The sequence below is a fragment of the Pinus tabuliformis genome, chromosome 5_2 (assembly GCF_031772625.1).
Source record: "Pinus tabuliformis cultivar Carrire ecotype Pingquan chromosome 5_2, CPIR1, whole genome shotgun sequence".
In the NCBI taxonomy this organism is placed as follows: domain Eukaryota; kingdom Viridiplantae; phylum Streptophyta; class Pinopsida; order Pinales; family Pinaceae; genus Pinus; species Pinus tabuliformis.
Genome location: NC_142306.1, coordinates 187,222,992 through 187,241,753, shown reverse-complemented (window position 1 = coordinate 187,241,753; position 18,762 = coordinate 187,222,992). Strand labels below are relative to the sequence as shown.

Here is an 18,762-nt window from a genome sequence, read left to right as displayed (position 1 = left end):
CATAAGACCTCATGTTGGACAACACAACACCTTACCGTCATGCCAAGGGTGGTTCTTATTATCAATAGGCATGCAGCCATATTTAAATTTTATGTGTTTTGTATTGGGGGATGGGGCTAGGGCAAAGCCCTGGCCACCAGTCACCCCATGCCCATGAGACCATAGGTATGGGAACCAAGGGATTGGGCCTATCCCCGTCCCACGGTTCTGACACTGTGATAACCACCCACCGGACCACATGCCAATTCAGAGTGCAAAACAATTGAAGGGGGCGAAGTTTGGGGGACCATCCCCAATCACATTACTACATATAACCACACGCCATCAACAGAGGGCTCGATGGATTTTTTTGCAATAGGTTTGGAGTTTAGGGCTAGACCCAAGGTCATATGTCGCCACAGGACCACACACCAGCGCAGAAGGGGGCTCTAATGGTTAGGGTGGGTTGTTGGCCCTGCCCTCAACCCCGTGGGGCATCACATGACCATGTGCCTGAGAATTAAGGGCTTAACCGGCATGGGCAGGTGTTAAGGCCCAACCCTCAGCCCTATGTGGCCCATCTGGCCTTGTTTTTCAGATTAAGGGGTCTGGAATTGAATTAACTATCCAACAGAATGCACCGACAAGCAGCGAAATTGTCACTCCGTTAGCGAATTTCTGAGCGGATTTGTAGGACCGATAGACAGAAGGTTGAATTTGTAGGATGGTTAACATTCAAGTTCATGGGAGAGCTCGAGAGCTCATATAATTTTTAGTTTTTAACCAAATTGAGCTAAAAAAGAATGCACTTAGGGGGTTTTGGATGTTCTGAATCCATCGGTAACCTCTAATTTCTTATTTGAGTACATTTACAAAGTATTTTTACAGGTTTGAGACTAAAGGTGTATGTATCAATCAAACTTTGTAAGCAATTCTGGAAGGAATTTGGGCATCGAGAAGACCTTGTAGGGGTGTTATCACTTCTAGAAGTCTGCTGCAGCAACTATAACCAGCAAGGTTCAATTCAGGTTCAACTTCTCTTAACATGAAGTTTATATTATGTGCTTCAATGTGGAATTGAAGGGTTCACATGCTCGTTTTAGCTCATTTTAGTTGAAGTATGTCATCTTTATAGGAGATGCTTTGAGTTGTTGTTGTTTGTGAGAGTTCTTTGTAGGAGAACATTACCCTGTAGGGGTAATAGCCACATATTTACCTACAACAAAATTTTATGTACTTCATTTGATACTGAATATATGATTGATCTAGTTGTGTTGACAGGCTCGGAGATGTAGCCCCGAAGATGTGAAATCCACCAACAAACCTTTTGTCTTGCTCTTCATTATGCCAACATGGATTATGTGTTGTTATGTTCACTATGTTAACTTACATATGAAGACTAATTCATGATTTGAAGAGATATTGGAAAAACCTATTGTGTCAAGACCCATTTTTAACCTTGCAAAGCATTAACATGGTCCTAGTTTTTGTTTTGTTTGATTTTGGAAAAGAGGAAGAAATCACCTAATCCAATTTCATATCAGTTTTGTATCAGAGCACGAGTTGACCAAGTTGCAAGAATGGGCAGCAAAAAGAGTCTTCAAGAGCTAGAGGAGCAGAATTTGGATCTGCGGATGGAGAACATAGAATTGAGAAGGTTGTTACAGATAGTTGAAGAGGAGAAGAGACGCATGTGCTTTGTATTGCAGCAAGTCTTGATGAGCAAGTTGTAGAAAGTTCTACTCTTGTACCAGCAAGAGAAACCTCCATAATGAAGCCAATATGTAGTCATGGTTCAAATAATGGTTTTGGACCATATGCGGAAGATGTTGCATGTGCATTTTGAAAACATCTTCAAGAAGCACACCATATTCCAGTGGATAAGAGTGGGTGGCTAGAGTCATCTACAAGTTGGCCATCATCGTCATCATCAAAAGCTGAAAAGATGAATGACAAGTTTAAATAAGTAATTAACATTTCAAGTACACTCCTTCCATTTATATGTGTAACAACTCTTTTACAACGTTCGAGAAACATACCAAAATAATAGGTATGAAGTTGCTTTCCAAGATGGGATATGAAGGTGGAGGCCTCGGCATAAATGGCCAAGGTATTACCAATCCAATTATGGTTGAGGAGAGACTGAAGTATATGGGATTGGGATATGGTCGAAGGGAGTTTGGAGAATGCTCCAAACGACTTGAGGTACATCAACCATTTGAGAATGAGATGTCACCACCTTGTGACAACCGTCGAAGCTGCAACTCTAGAGACAGGTATAACTCTTAAGAGTGTTTTCCAATGCACGTAAATTTTGAATACTTATGGAATAATTACACTTGTACATTTTGTGATGAACTTGACCATTACGCGGATGTATGTGAGAAATGTATGATAATGGTTAAAAGAATGAACCAAATTTTAGGCATCAATCATAATGAATTTATTTCGCATGAGAGAACTTCTATGTTAGCAAACAAGAAGAAGTTATGTTGTACTCATAGCAAGGTGCATGGGCATGACATTAAATGATGTTGGAAGTTGCATCCAGAGCTTCGTTCAAATAAAGTTAAAAATATTATGCTTCATAATTCAAGGGAAACAAGAGGTGGAAAAGAGGACTCACAACAATCCTAAAGGACCTTCAAGACAAAGATGATGCAAGAAGACAACCCATAAGCCTAGGAGAGGCAAAGTTTGGGTAGACTTATTGTAAAGTTGTTTTGTAAATCTTGTAAACAATTGTTGTCATTATCTGTTTAGGTATTTTTGTAAAGTGAATATTCATTATCACTATGTTCAAAAACTAGATGTTTTTCATTGATGTATGTATTGGCTTGTTATAGTCCACATGTTTAAGGACTTTTGTGAATGTACAAGATTGTCATTCAAAGTTGTCTACACATTTGTCATATGTTCACTGATACAAGTATTCAATTTGAAACTTGCGTGGACATAATATTATTGTTAATATTGTATAAGATGACTATGTTTTTTAGACAAGGCCAATCATATCATGAAAATTTTTGCAGCAGTGTACTTTTCATGTATAAATTTAGCTTGAAGATGTTAAAGAAAATTTATGTTGTTCCTGAATCCAAGATGGAGTCAATTTTGTCTTCAACAGTTTAACTTCAAGATGAATCGTTTTTGAGTCATATAAAGATGAGAGTAAAAAGAATGTTCATATTTCACTCATCATTATTTTGTTCCTGCAACAATGATATGAATGTTGACTCAATTCTTTCTAGGATAGCAGGTCATCATGAAGAAGATAGATGAAGTGCCTTAATTGGGGCTTGAAGGGCACCAATTGAAAATTTTGCATTTTGTATTGAGTTTTTGGTTGGTTTTTAGTTCCATCCTCTTTATATTGACTAGGGAAGTAAAATTTTGGAGTCCAAAAGTTCCTAGTGGGGAGGTGTGATCAGTGGATCAATTTTAAGCTAAAAAATTAAAGTGTCCGAAAAGTCTTGAAACTAGTGCCAAATCAAAGAGCTCACCGATATGAATCCAATGCAACTTGAATCACTCAAAACTGATATTGTATGCTCCCGATATCGCGTTCTAATAATTTTCCCAAATAGATGAAATTTTTGCAGATTGGATGCAGGTAAGCTGACTGGGTAGGGTGCCTGGACAAGTTGATTGTGTTTATTGGCCCAATGGTAGGCTACTAAGTGGCCTCACTGTATTGGTCGAATTCTGTTGTGATTTGATTGATTGAATGTGTGTTGATGTGGTCTAATGGGTGGAAGCCACATGGGCCAATAGAGGGCAGCCACGTGACCTCCCAACGGTACATTAAAATTTTGGTTATGGGTCGAACTTCCATCACAGGAATCGAACAAGAGACCTCATGTTGGACAACACAACACCTTACTGTTGTGCCAAGGGTGGTTCTTATTATCAATAGACACACAACCATATTTAAAGTTTACGTGTTTTGTATTGGGGGACAGGGTCGGGGCTAAGCCCTAGCCCCCAATCACCCCATGCCCACGAGACCGCAAGCAAGGGAGCCAAGGGCTCAGGCTTAGCCCTAACCCATGGTTCCAGTATCGCGATAACCAACCATCAAACCACATGCCAATTCAAAGTGTGGAACAATTGAAGGGGGTGGAGTTTTGGGGACCAGTCCTGATCACATTACCGCATATAACCACATGCCATCAACAGAGGGCTTGGCAGAGGTTTGTGCAACAGGTGCGGAGTTTATGGCTAGCCCCGGGGTCATATGCCACCATAGGACCATGCGTCAACGCAAAAGGGGGCTTTGACGATTAGGGCGAGTCGTTGGCCTAGCCCTCGGCCCCGTGGGGCATCACATGACCACGTGTTCTATAATTAAGGGCTTAACCAGTAGGGGCAAGGGTTAAGGCCCAGCCCTCAGCCCTGTGTGGCCCCTGTGACCTTATTTTTCAGATTAAGGGGTCCGAGGCTAAATTAACTATCCAACAAAATGTAATGGAGGGCAGCGAAATTGTCACTTCGTTAGCGAATTTTGGGGCGGATTTGTAGGACCGATAGACATAAGGTTGAATTTGTAGGATGATTAACAGTCAAGTTCATGGGAGAGCTTAGGAGCTCATATCTTTTTGAGTTTTTGACCAAATTGAGCTCAAAAAGAGTGCACTTAGGGGTTTTTGGATGTTCTGAATCCATTGATAACCTCTATTTTTTATTTGAGCACATATACAAAGTATTTTACAGGTTTGAGACTAAAGGTGTATGGATCAGTCAGGGTTTGTAAGCAATTCTGGAAGGTATTTTGGCATGGAGAAGACCTTGTAGGGGTATTCTCACTTCCAGAAGTCTACTGCAGTAGTTGTAACCAGCAGGGTTCAGTTCAGGTTCAACTTCTCTTAACATGAAGTTTTGATTATGTGCTTCAATGTGGAATTGAAGGGTTCACATGCTCTTTTTAGTTCATTTCAGTTGAAGTATGTCATCTTTGTAGGAGATGCTTTGAGTTGTTGTTGTTTGTGAGAGTTATTTGTAGGAGAACATTACCTTGTAGGGGTAATAGCCACATATTTACTTGCAACAAATGTTTATGTACTTCATTTGATACTGAATATATGAGTGGTCTAATCATGTTGACAGGCCCGATGTTGTAGCCTAGGAGGGGTGAACTCCATCAACAAACCTTTTATCTTGCTCTTCATTATGTTTGCATGGATTATGTGTTGTTATGTTCACTATGTTAAGTTACATATAAAGACTAATTCATGATTTGAAGAGACATTGGAAAAACTTGTTTTTTCAATACCCATTTTTAACCTTGCAAAACGTCGACACGGTCTTAATTTTTGTTTTGTTTGATTTTGGAAAAGAGGAAGAAATCACCTAATCCAATTTCAGATCAAAAGTATTGTAGGTTACTTCAATGATTACAAAGGAATTTCATTGGAGTTCCATAAATAATTTGATTGGAGATTTATAATTTAGAATCATTTGTATATGGAGTGAAAATAAAACAATGTACATAGGAATCGATCACAAAGAAAAACAATTTAATCTTGGAAAACCAGTTTGAAAAAACTATTTTAAAATGGAAATGCTTACTTTATTATTAGTAGTATTTATAGAGAATTGTAGAGTATCATGGCTCCCCATATTTTTAGTAGTTTATTCTGCAAGCCAATCAAAGTCTTTGCCAAATTTTGTCAAGGAACCCCCAACTCATTTTCTAACTACATTTTTATGGTAAAATTCATGCATTTTCTTGGGAAGTTAGAAAATAAGGGCTACTTAACACTTCAACTCCCAAAACAATAACATTCCTTTTTCTTTATTTTCTTGATTTTCTCTCTTTTTGTAGCTACTGAGGTTCCACAATTTGATGGGAAAGTAGGTGGTTGAATGTGTCATTACACTCCACATACAATGATAACTTTTCTTAAAATGAAGTCTTATTCCACTTTTGCTTTGAATCAGTGTCCTTATGAACTGGGATATTATTATGGTAGTAATAGTTAGTGTCTAATATTAAGGATGATAACATGGTTGGCTTCGATGCACTTATGTGTGAATGAATTACAATGTTATTTAATATAAATCCTTTAGAGGAAACCATGCATTCGACCACTACCTTTAGGTTCTCCCATGACAACCTCGAGAGTTAGATGTTCTTACTGTGATTAAAATTTGTTCACTAGTTAAAAACTCCTCATTTTTTCACGAAATTGATCAAACCCATTTAAACATCAATATTATTATTTTCACTATCTTCTTTTATATTTAAATGATTAAATTAAGCTTCACAATCTTTAACCCAACCTTTTTTGAATCTCAAATGGTCATTACTCATATATTAAAAGAAATATAAAAGGGTCTAACCTTACTTTATTTGTTTAATTTATATTTAGATTCTAAATATATAATAAATATTTTAAATTTTACAACAATGCAATCTTAAAAAATAAAAAGTCTTAAATGATTAAGGAAAAAGAAAAAGTCTTAAATGATTAAGGAAAAAGAGGGGAAAATTTTATATTACTACAAACAATTCCAAGATAATAAAAAATAGATATATAACCAATTTGAATACGTTATTACTTTTTCATTGATACATACCGTCTCACAAAAAAGGAAACGCTTAATTAAAATAGCATGTACTCATCTCACAACCATTTAACAAACAATACTTCTTTATAATTTCTCAATCAATAAAAAAAAAATTATTAAAAATATATTTAAAAAAAATAATCAATAAAATTTCTTAACCTTATTGTAAAGTTAAATAATAATTTAAACTTACAATAATATATATTTCCCTACATAAAATTAAAATAATATTAATAAAGTTCACTTTAAATTACTATGTGAGATATAGCTATACCATTATTTCTGGATCCTCGTATTTTTCGACGTAAAGAAAGATGTAAATAATTTTATAATAAAATATTAAAAGATATAAATAACTATTATTATTTAAAAATTTAATAATTCAAAATTATAATTACATGTTATTGGTGGACTTTGGTTCACTTTTATGAAGTTGATGTTGACCATTACCATTAAGTATTTTTATTCATTTGCATAGAGTCAATTCTTATTGCTATTATTATAAGCTCCCAACATGCTATTATTATAACCTCCCAACATATCAGTATAGGGTTCTTGTTGATTTCCTTAGTGCCATTAGAGTTAGTATAATATTTCTGAAATTCTGATAATTATTTTTAATGCAGATTTTTTTTTAGCTTATTCTAATATATCATTCAATAATTATATTTCAAAAATTCGACCATAAAGAACCATAGTGATCACAACACACAATATTTACCCTGGTAAAACCCACTACGGGGAAAACCCAACAACGTTTACAATAGAGAAAATTTTTTTGTTTAATGAGAGACACACCTAGACCTATGGTCAAGCCTAGTCTCCTCCTCCAAGTCAAGTCACCCAATCTCATCCTGCACTTTGCTCTTAATCCTACACTTCCAGAATTTTGGCCCTCATGCAATATCTAGTTGCCCATAATTTCGGCCCTGAAATAGTTGCCACTGTAACCTAAAGATTTCATCCCCCTGCAATAGATACCCCAAAAAAATGTAAATAACAGAGAGAGGGATTTATCCACACGTTCGAGTTGCTAGAGAGAGAGAAGGGAGAAAACTTAACCTTATTTTTCATCCTTCTTGTCCTTCTCTCACTTTCCCATAAACTATCTTGTATGAGAGAATGTGAATGTGCCAATGGAGGAGGTTGAGCTACCTTTATATAGTGGTATGTCTTGGGTGAATGAACTTGTCTCTTGGCCAGGTCCGACTTGATTTGGAGGGAAGTCGACTTGTCACTTTTAGAGCCAAAAATTTGCATTTCAAAAATTAAAATTTTCATCTTTTAAAAGTCGTAATGGGACTTTGACTCAAAATGAATTTTCTTTTGACTCAAGCATTTATAAATATGTTTTACAATAATAAATACAATTACATCAAGTGACCAAATGTACATTATGAAGACTGAGCATAGTTACAAATTCAAACTCCCTCTTAACTAGGGAGGTATTCATAATCACTATCATAGATGTTCTCAAATTGAACAAAATTTTCTGAGGAAAAAGTTATTCGTTATTACAAGTATCATCATCTATCATTAACATCAACTAGTGGCCATATCTGGGGTGGTGCCAAACTCATGGAAATGTCATCATCATATCAGGACTCACTCCTCCAGAGTGATCGGTCCTCGAATCCCTTGGCCTCTACCTAGGCCAAAAATGATGAGACCCTCAACTAGAAAGCACTCACTCACTCTTTTTGGTGAGATTTATGGGCCAAGACCTCACCCAACCCCTTCTTGGTTGATGATCGGGTCTAGATGATGAAAGGACCTCACTCCACCCTTTCGATGTGTGATCAAGGTCCATATGTTGAAGTACCTCACTCCACCATGCCTGGTGTGTGATCAAGGTCCAGGAACTCACTCCACCATTTCTGGTGTGTGATCAGGGTCCACCTCCAAGAGACACACACTCAACATTGCATGTTGAGCCCTCTGGGTCTCTTGGACCGATTTACCCTTCTGGGAGAATGTCCATCCATGTTGTAGACATATCAACACTCCCTCTCAATGAGAGGGGTAACCTCCATGAGCCCCAACTTGTCTTTGAAGTACACAAACTTGTCTCTTAGCCACAGATTTGTCAAAACATCAACTATATGTTCATCATTGGAGATGTATTCGAGCCTTATTTCTCTCCTCTGCACCATGCCACGGTTGTAGTGGTACTTTATCTCAATATGATTTGACCTATCATGGAACATGAGATTCTTGAAATCTTCACACAACTTTGATTATCACAATATATCACCATTGGTTCCAACTCTTGGTCGAATAATCTTCCAAAAAATTTGTGGAGCCATACTACTTTGGTATAAGCCTCATTGGCTGCAATGTACTATGCTTCAACAATGTTGAGTGTGATCGACCTCTGCACCCTGCTCATCCATGATATCATAGCAGATACCAAACTAAAGCACACTCTCGAAGTACTCTCATTATCCTTAAGGCTTCCTGCCCAATCAACATTTCTATATCCCTAAATCTATACATCCTTGTTTGTAACATACCTCAAGCCATAGTTCACTGTACCATGCAGATATCTTAAGATGTGCTTTGCTATAATGCAATGCTCGTGTCTTGGTTCTATCAGGAACTAGCTCACGATGTTCATAACAAAGGAGATGTATGACTTGGTGTTAACCAAATACATCAACATACCAATCAGTCGCTGGTACATAGATGGATCTACCAATCTAGAGTAAGAGCCTCTTAACTTTTTCAAGTTAGTCACCATGGATTTGCAATCCATCACACCAAATCTCCAAAGGATCTTTAACACATACTTTCCTTGACCAATCAATACTTTTCCAGGTTTCTGCCATACTTATAATCCCAAGTAGTAGTGCATCAACTTGAGGTCATTCATATCGAACTCAGAAGCCAACTACTTCTTACACTGAATGATAAGAGGCTCGACACTTGCCAAAAACAAGTCATCAACATATAATAATAAGATCATAGGTGCATTATTCACAACCTTGAAGTAAAGGTTTGGATCAACTTCACTCTTAGTAAATCCTAGTCTCATTAGATAAATGTCAATAAAAGCATACCAATCTCTTGGAGCTTGCTTGAGTCCATACAATTCCTTTTTCAATTTGCAAACATGAGACTCTTTTCCATATACCTCAAATCCTTGAGGTTTCTCTATGTACACCTCTTCCTCAATTATGTTATTAAGGAAAGTTGTTTTTACATCCATCTGGTGTAGTTCCCATCCCATATAAGCAATAAGTCAGATGATGGATCTAATGGAGGTGTACTTGGAAACTGGAGAAAAAGTCTCATCATAGTCTTCTCCCTCTTTCTGGGAGAATCCTCTAGCCACAAACCATGCCTTGTATTTGTCAACACTCCCATCTGCAACATTCTTAATCTTGTATATCCACTTGGAAGTCACTACTAACTTTCCTCCAAGCCTTGGAACACTTTCCCAAGCATCATTCTTCATGATTGATTGGTAGTCTTCATTCATTGCCTCCTTCCAAACTTGCTCACTAGTTGCTTCTTCATATGTGGAAGGTTCTTCATCAATGAGTTTTGTCATGAGAGATGCATAGTTGGAGAACCTTTTAGGTTTCTTCACCTCTCTAGATGTGCCATCGGGAGCTGCATGTCATTTTTCCTCTTCCAACATGGATCTAAGCCATTATTGTCTCTTCTTTATCTCTGGAACTATGACTGGTTCAACGGGATCTCGAGGCCCTTCTAGCATTTTGGTACATTCTGTAGAACTTGAATGCTCCTCCCTTGAGGCCTCCTATTTTACTTCATCCAAGGAATCTATATACACTTCATTAGACCTCCAATATGCCACTTTCTCATTGAAGGTGACATCTCGGTTGACCTCAATCAGTTGTTGCTCTAGAATGTATATTATGTAGGCCTTTGAAGATTCACTATATCCAAAAAATATGCCTTTCTTTCCTGCAGGCTCAAGCTTGTTCCTAGTATTCTTAGAAACATGAATATATACAGGACAACCAAATATTATCATGTGCTCGACCTCTGACTTCCTTTTAGAGAAAGCTTCTTTAGGCGTCATACCTTCTAGAACTCTATGAGGACTTCAATTTTGAATGTACATAACTGTCTATGATGCTTCACCCCATAAGAACAATGACAAGTCCAAGTCATGCATCATGGCCTTGACTGGTTCTTCAATGGACCCATTCTTTCATTCTACAACACCCTTATGTTGTGGATTATAGGGGACAATTAACTCCCTCTTAATCCCAACTTTGTTGCAAAAAGCAACAAGCTCCTTTGAGGTGTATTCTCCTCCATTGTTAGATCTCAATATCTTGATCTTTCTACTTGTCAAGTTTTCCACTTCAAATTTGAATTCCTAGAACTTGTCAAATACTCCATCCTTAGTCTTTAAGAGATATATCCATGTTTTACGAGATATTTCATCAATAAATGTCACATAGTACAACAAACCACCAAGTGATTTTACAAGCATCAACCACATACATCATAATTAATCAAGTCCAAAGCTTCCTTAGACATGTTGTCACTATTTGGAAATGGTTTCTTTATGTTCTTCCCAAGAGCACAACCTTTGCATACACCATCATTCTTAATTTGCAATTCAGGAACTCCTAACACTATTTGACTTAATTATGGCAATGCTCTAAAATGAATACGTCCATACCTTCGGTGCCATAACTCACTTATATTTATTTCGTTATGTACTAGTACTTGATTTGGTTGACTTACAAGTTTATATAGTCTTCCATCACGAATCCCAGTAACCCTAACATCATTTATACTAGAGAACTTGGACCGAACGAGTACTTTTCCATCCAAAAAAGCAACTCTATCTCTTTATATTCTAAACAATAAATAAAGAATATTTTTTTCAAACCTGGTACATAAATAACATTGCTAAGATGTACATTGTTATCCAATTCCAGCCCTATGGATGCCTTTCCAACTCCTTTGACTGTATATTTCTTATTGTCTCCCAGTTCAACCCTTTGAGACAACTTATTTTCTGTCATGCTTGAGAGATTCCCACGCTCTATGATCATGTGTCTTGATCCTTCACTATCCACCACCCATATGTCATCATCATCTACAAAGGAACCTGTCAAAGAAGAATAGTAGAAGAAATCATTTTCACCTTTGGTCTTCTTTGGTTTTTCATCTTCCTCAACTTTTGCTACGGAAGGATGTTGTTTACATTTTATTTTCTCAGTTAGCCATATAAGGACAATCTCTCTTGAAATTTCCATATTCTTGACAACCATAACATTGTATCTTTGATAAGTCTTTCTTTTTCTTACAGGAAGAAGATCCTTTTCCTGACTTTTTGTGTTGAGGTTCAAACTTCTTCTTTCCTTTGCTCTTGAATTGAGTTGCAATGGCTCGAACTTCCTCATCTTGACAATCTCTAGTCAACAATCTTGCTTCTTCTTGAGCACACGATGTCCATAGTTGTTCAAATGTTGGCGCTTCCTTCTAATTGCTTATACCTACTGCAAAATCATCTGGCATGATCTAGTAAGACCATTAGTTTTGTAATTACTAGTTCTTGATCAGTGATTAATTCTCCAATTGCTTGAATTTGATCTCTTATTTAGGTAATCCTTACAAAGTAAGAAGCCATAATATCATCATTAGTCATTATTGAATTTCGAAGTTCATTCTTCAAGCTCATTAATTGACCAACATTCTTGATTGTGTAGAGATTCATTAGGGCATCATACATCGTCTTTGAGGCATCAAGTTTTGCAATGAAGGGAACCAAATGATCCCTAATGGAGTCCACTACTATGCTCATAGTATTGATGTCATCCTCCTCGAACACTTTTCTTGCATCATCTTCTGGTTCAACAACCTTTCCTTTCACAATGTCCAAAACCTTGTTCTTGGCAAGAAGAATATCTATTCTAACTTTCCAAGCTCTAAAATTAGACGCTCCCTCTAGCTTGTTTTTAGATTTCGTAGACGAAGCCATAGAAACCAATCTACAAGAAGAACTTGAATAATATGCTCTCTAGCATTTTGTCAAGGTGATCTCAATGTTCCCTTCTTCCTTCACTAAGGCTGTGATCCCACATTGATTTTCTTAGTGCAATTGGGGTTAGCACAATATTTTTGAAATTCTGATAATTATTTTTGATATAGATATTCTTTTAGCTTATTCCAACATATCATTCAAAAATTATACTTCATAAATTCAACTATAAAGAACAGTAGAACAATATAGATCACAACACACAAGATTTACCCTAGGAAAACCCACTACGGGGAAAAACCCAACAACCTTTCAATAGAGAAATTCTTCTTGTTTAATGAGAGACACACCTAGACCTATGTTCAAACCTCATCTTCCCCTCCAAGTCAAGTCACCCAATCTAACCCTGCACTTTGCTCTTGATCCTACACTTCCAGAATTTTGACCCTCCTGCAATAGCCAGTGGCCCCAGAATTTCGGCCTTGCAACAGTTGCCCTAGTAACCTAGAAATTTTGGCCCCTTGCAATAGTTTCCCAAGAAAAATGAAAAGCACAAAAAGAGGGATTACTCCACACATGCGAGTTTCTAGAGTGAGAGAAGAGAGAAAACTTAACCTTATTTTTCATCCTTCTTTGTCCTTCTTGTCCTTCGCTCACTTGCCTAGAAACTGTCTCGTGTGAGAGAATGCAAATATGCCAATGGAGGAGGTCGAGTTGCCTTGGATGAATGGACATGTCTCTTGGGCAGAGCTGACTTGACTTGGAGGGAAGTCGACTTGTCACTTTTGGGGCGAAATATTTACATTTCAAAAATTCAAATTTTCATCTTTTAAAAGTTGCAATGAGACTTTGACTCAAAATAAATTTTCTTTTGACTCAAGCATCTATAAATATGCCTTACAATGATAAATACAATTACATCAAGTGACCAGATGTACATTATGAAGACCAACCATAGTTACAAATTCAATAGTTGGTATGCACTACTTATATACAATCAATCTCTAATGCTATCACTATAATCTCCAAGCATACCAACCTAAAACTCCTACATGAGATAGATTTCCACTACTATCCACAATAATCTTAAAGTATAAGCCAATAAAAACAATTAAAAATTTAACCCAACTACATTGCAAAAAATAACTTAATAATACATGTTGATAATGTACTTTATGTAAAATAATTTACACCATGAAAATTTTTAGTAACACCCTGAAAAAACCTATCATAACGGAGTGAAATTAAATTTATCAATTAAAATTATAAAAAATATATTATTTTTTAATTTCTGAAACCAAATAAATTGAAAATTAAAATAACTGTCCATTAATTATTATTACAGTATATGCATATTTTACATATAAAACGCTGAGCACCTCAATAATGAAGCCCATTCACTAGATATGAGAGGCGCCTAGAATTGTTTTGAAATTGGATTTATCCGTAATCGATCTCTCTAGAGAAGCACAGATGTGATTGGATTAACCAGATCCAGGTATATTTTCCTAATAAATAAAAAGAATGACGGCCAATTTGCCACGTACACAAGATTATTTGTAGCATCGGCCACTCTGTGAAAGCCATGATGAGCGGTCCGATGATAAAATCGGGTAATCTACGGCGTCCATGGATATAGTGGGTGTCAGGGAAACAAGTGTTTCGTCCCCGTGCGCAAGAGGCTTTTCATACATTTTCATCTATTCCAAGGTTGCTAATTAACACTCGCAGATCACTTCAAATCCTGAGAGGGGTAGTTGAATTTTTATCGTCGTTACACAGCGATTTCGATGCTCCATCTGCTGCTTCACAACTACGTTTCAGAAGGTAAGCACTCCGTCACTGAACAAGGTTTTGTTGCTTATGCTTGTACTTTGGGGCATTTGTTTGGATTTCATGAGCTTTATTTTTATTTTTTCAAGACCATCATCTTAGATCTCTGTCATAACTCAGAAATTCACGTGATTGTTTATTGATTCCGTTTGTTGAAGTATAAATTTAACCAGCTCTGGAGAATTTGGCTTGAATTGCTTTATGAAGGAACTAAATTAACCAACATTTGATGACTGTGATCATGAAATTTGCAGGGAATAGGAACCTTTTCCAGAAAGGGCAGAGTGTAAGCAAGAATCCTGTTTATCTGAGTTTCAGAAAGGCTTGAGTAAGAGATAGAGTTCTATATATAAGTAATAAGGGCATGGGCGGAGTGACAGTATCTGGTGGAGCAGGAACCCAAGCTCAATTCGGCATTGCAGCTATTAACACTGGCCTTCTTTCTGATCGATTTGCTTCGGCAGGCGGGCGTTTTTCCCTCAACCTTTCTCCACATAGAATTGTTCACAGACAGAGACGGAATATAAATGCAAAGGCCGAACATGGAAGACGAAGATCCACGATACTTCCTGTATCGAATCCTCTCCCATTCCTTAACAGTTCCACAGAAAGACAAGGAGAATTTTCCTCCAAGAGAAGGCTCAAAGCATCATCGCGAGCGAAAGCAGTAGCCTTCAAAAAGGACGATTCATGCGCAATTCCAATTTCAGAAGTCGACTATGGCGAAGCCGCTGCTGCACTCGAAGACCTTTACAACGACAGCCCGGCCTCTGTATCGGGCTCCGACTTAGACACTTTCGACCAGCCGCAGGAAAACAAAGGTCGAAGGAGGAATAAGAAAGCCTTGCGCAGACATGAAACTACTGATGAGGCATCACCAAAATTATCTGGTCCAGATGCCGTTAACGCCTCTGCTGTGCCGTTGAAAGCTAGAAAGGCCGGGCGCGCTGCTAAGAAGACACATAAAAGTTCTTCCATTAGAAGTGCTCTTGTAGTCAGAAGCCCCAGAAAGTACAAGAAACGGTTAAGCCTTGACTCAAGGATCGCTTTGAGGAAAGCGAGGTTGGCAAGGATGCAATCCAGAGAGCAGGCTGCCAGTCTGGGAAAGAAAAAATCAAGTGCTAGCAACGAAGATCCAGATATCTGGAGTGAAGAAGTTGATCAGCTTATCAAAGGATACTTAGTGTCCACGGATTTGATATCTTTGGATTGGAATAGGCTACAAACCCGGGGTCTTCTTTCTCCGGCAGAACACATTTGGCTTGCCAAGCTCATGCAGCCGATGAAGGTTCTTTTCGTCTCGATTCCCTTGATACAGTATTTTTGCTGTTTTCCTTCATTTGAAGGTTTCATCTTCTTATAAAATAATCATGATGCCGTTTTTTTCTTCTAAATTTTAGTTTCTTTAATTCGCGTGCTCTTCTTTGTTTTACAGTCTTGTCTTCACACCAAGGAGGTTTTAAAAAATGTCTTTATGGTTTCGGATGCACTTCTTCCTTAAAAAATAATAAAATTTAAAGATGCCGCCATTGCTTCTGAATTTTAGTTTGTAACATTGACCTGTTTTGCTTTTCTTTACAGTTTTATTTTCAGACAAAGGATACTTTAAAGAATGTTCTAAGAAGAGAGCCGAGAGATGATGAAATAGCAAAAACACTGAATGTGCCTGCACGCACTTTCAAGAGACAAATGGAAGCAGGGCAGGCTGCAAGAAATAAGATGATGCAGGCATGATATTTGAGCTTCAGTTCTGTTGTTTGATTCCGAATTTTCAGGTAAATATTTTATTTTACTGATTCTGACTATTTTCCTTGCAGCATAACCTAAGATTGGTACTCTTTGAGGTCTACAAACACAATCTTGAAGAGACTGGTTTAGAGTTCCATGATGCATGCCAAGAAGGGTCAAAGGGCCTGTTGATTGCAGTGGACAGATTTGAACCAAAGAAAGGTTTTAGGCTGTCAACTTATGCACTGCATTGGATTCGCTATTCCATTCTTCGAGCTATCACGCTCTCCAACCTCATGCGCACCTCTTTCAGTGTTGCAGCGGTGTGCTTCTGTTCACTTGAATCTAAAATTTATTAGTTAAACTATACTAGTCAGCAGTTAAAAACTTGCAGAACAGCATCTCAAAGTGAAAATATTTTTATCGTTTTCATTTGAATCTAGAGAAGAAGATAAAAATTATAAATCAAATTGTAGTTAGTAGTTGCATAGTTTTGGTTTACAAATAACATTTCAGAGCCGCTTAGTACAGATACCATAGGGCTTTTCTAGGCTAAGTAACCTTTCAGGACCTTACCTGAGCAGAGCTAGCTCAATAATACAGTTAGAACCAACGATTGTGTAGAATATGTAGAAGAAGATTTCTGAAAGTAGAAGATAGCTAGTTACTTTTAAACATAGACTGATCACATCAAATACCATGTCTGGTCTTGACATTAGTTTTGCAATGAAGGTATTGGTTACACGTCTTAAAGTTGAGAGCGATATTAGTACTTCTTATGATGCTGCTCAAATTAATGTAGACAGACAGCAACTCTGAATTTATTGTTAGAGCACCTGAGCAAACTTCTGTGATAGATGTTTTTGGACAAAATATTTTTTATATTAAAAAGAAACATAAGAGAATATAGTATAGCAAATCTTCTCTCCCTTATTAGGATAATGGCTGCAATAACGTTAGAATAAGCTGACGTTGAAGCTCTTTTGCATCTTTAACCAATGAGAAGAGAACCCTTTAGCATTGACTTGGGCACATGCTTTCTCTGAATATATCTTTTGAAAGGAGGAAATAGAACAACTAAGACCTTCAAAAGCAGAGAGTACAATTTCCGAATTGAAAACATAACAGCAGCTCAGATGCAATGCTATAATCCATCACAAGTCTAGAGAATAAACTGATGTGAGTCGCCAAGAAGGGTTGTTCTCCTGTACATAAAGTTACAATAGTTTATTCTGCTTCTCCTGTTTTGTCTGTATTTAGGTTCTAATATCACCTTGGTCATCACATCCAAAAACAAATGTCTGTTGTTGACATTAGGAAACAAATATAAATGTGGTGTTGACATTAGGCTATATCTCTTCAAGTTGAGAGAGCAATATGAATAATGATGCTGATGCTGTTGATGCAGCTGAAACTAGATATACAAAGGGCAACTCTGGATTTATTGTTTCAGCTTGGGAGGGCTCCTACCGATGAGGAGATAAGGTGGAAACTGGGTTTGAAGAAAGAAAGGTACGATGAAGTTGTCCGAGCATCCAAGAGGGTTATATCTCTTAATGAGTACGACCGCACGACCAAAGAGGAACTTATCAATACTATTGTAGACCAAGAGAATGGGAATTACACTTCTATATCACCACAAACTATGCTCAGACTTGGCTTGGATGATGTTGTGAGTATACAATCTTTTCAGATTGAGAACATGATTTCCATTCGCAGGAGGACATTTTTAGGAGAAAAATAGAAGTGCCATGTTCTTTTCCAGCAATGTGTAACTAACTTGGCTGTAATTTAGCATATATTAAAAAAAACATTTACTCAGAAATTGGTATTTGTTTAGAAAAAAATTCGTATAAAATACATTTTTTTGGTTGATTTTTTCATTAACGTGGGAAAAAGAGTACCAAATAATTTTGGTGGTGATAACTTTCCATTGCATTGCAGCTTGATTCCTTAAAGCCCAAAGAGAATTTGGTAATCAGGCAAAGATTTGGATTAGATGGAAAAGGAGGAAAATCTCTTGGAGAAATCGCTAGAAATCTCAACATTTCTAGAGAAATGGTCCGAAAGTATGAAGTGAAAGGGCTCTTAAAACTCAAACATCCCTCGAGAGTTGAGTATCTTCGTAGTTACTTAGTCTAAGACTGCATACATCTTAAAGTATGCTTCATTTGTCATGGATTGCATCTCATCTGTATAAAGAATACTTAGATTTATTTCCCAGTTTAAATGTACAATAGAAATGCCTTTCCATGGAAAATGAAATTGAAATTGAACTCTTTGAAGAGTTCCCAGAGCTGTTGTACAGTATAAGAGTTATACCATATACCCTATCGCAACTCCCAAGCCATCCAGAGGCTTCTTTAAAGTAGTCTTTTTCAATGGTATTACCATTTCCAGAGATAAATATACATATTTTTTTTTGAAAATAATATATTGACTGGATACAGGATGTTTTCTAACACTAATTCCTGTTCTTTTAATTAAAAACGATATGATCCTCGTACTCTTCTCATGGCAGTCCTCTCTGATTCCTTTTGTATTTTAATTTAAAAAGATATAATCTTTGTACCATTTTCCAGTTTGTATTTTAATTTAAAAATATATAATCTTTGTACCATTTTCCTCGAAAGGATAGTTGAGTGGCAATATTTTTCATTGGAGTTATTTTTAGTGTGATT

The 18,762-nt window shown here is 36.9% G+C and overlaps 1 protein-coding gene across 1 annotated transcript; it reads left to right on the top strand.

Annotated features, from left to right (window-relative positions):
- Positions 1-14,171: 14,171 nt before the first annotated feature.
- SIGE (sigma factor E) lies at positions 14,172-18,375 on the top strand. Its single transcript, XM_089436149.1, has 6 exons — positions 14,172-14,347; positions 14,608-15,641; positions 15,935-16,081; positions 16,171-16,404; positions 17,490-17,753; positions 18,026-18,375. Exons 2-6 carry the CDS (start codon positions 14,718-14,720, stop codon positions 18,221-18,223), a joined length of 1,767 nt encoding a protein of 588 aa, XP_089292275.1. The 5' UTR covers positions 14,172-14,347; positions 14,608-14,717; the 3' UTR covers positions 18,224-18,375.
- Positions 18,376-18,762: the final 387 nt, after the last annotated feature.

Coding starts and splice junctions, on each gene's coding strand:
- SIGE (XM_089436149.1), top strand. CDS start 14,718: ATGGGCGGAGTGACAGTATCTGGTGGAGCAGGAACCCAAGCTCAATTC. Junction 16,405..17,489: donor CCTCTTTCAGTGTTGCAGCG/GTGTGCTTCTGT, acceptor CTGTTGATGCAG/CTGAAACTAGATATACAAAG. Junction 17,754..18,025: donor GACTTGGCTTGGATGATGTT/GTGAGTATACAA, acceptor ATTGCATTGCAG/CTTGATTCCTTAAAGCCCAA.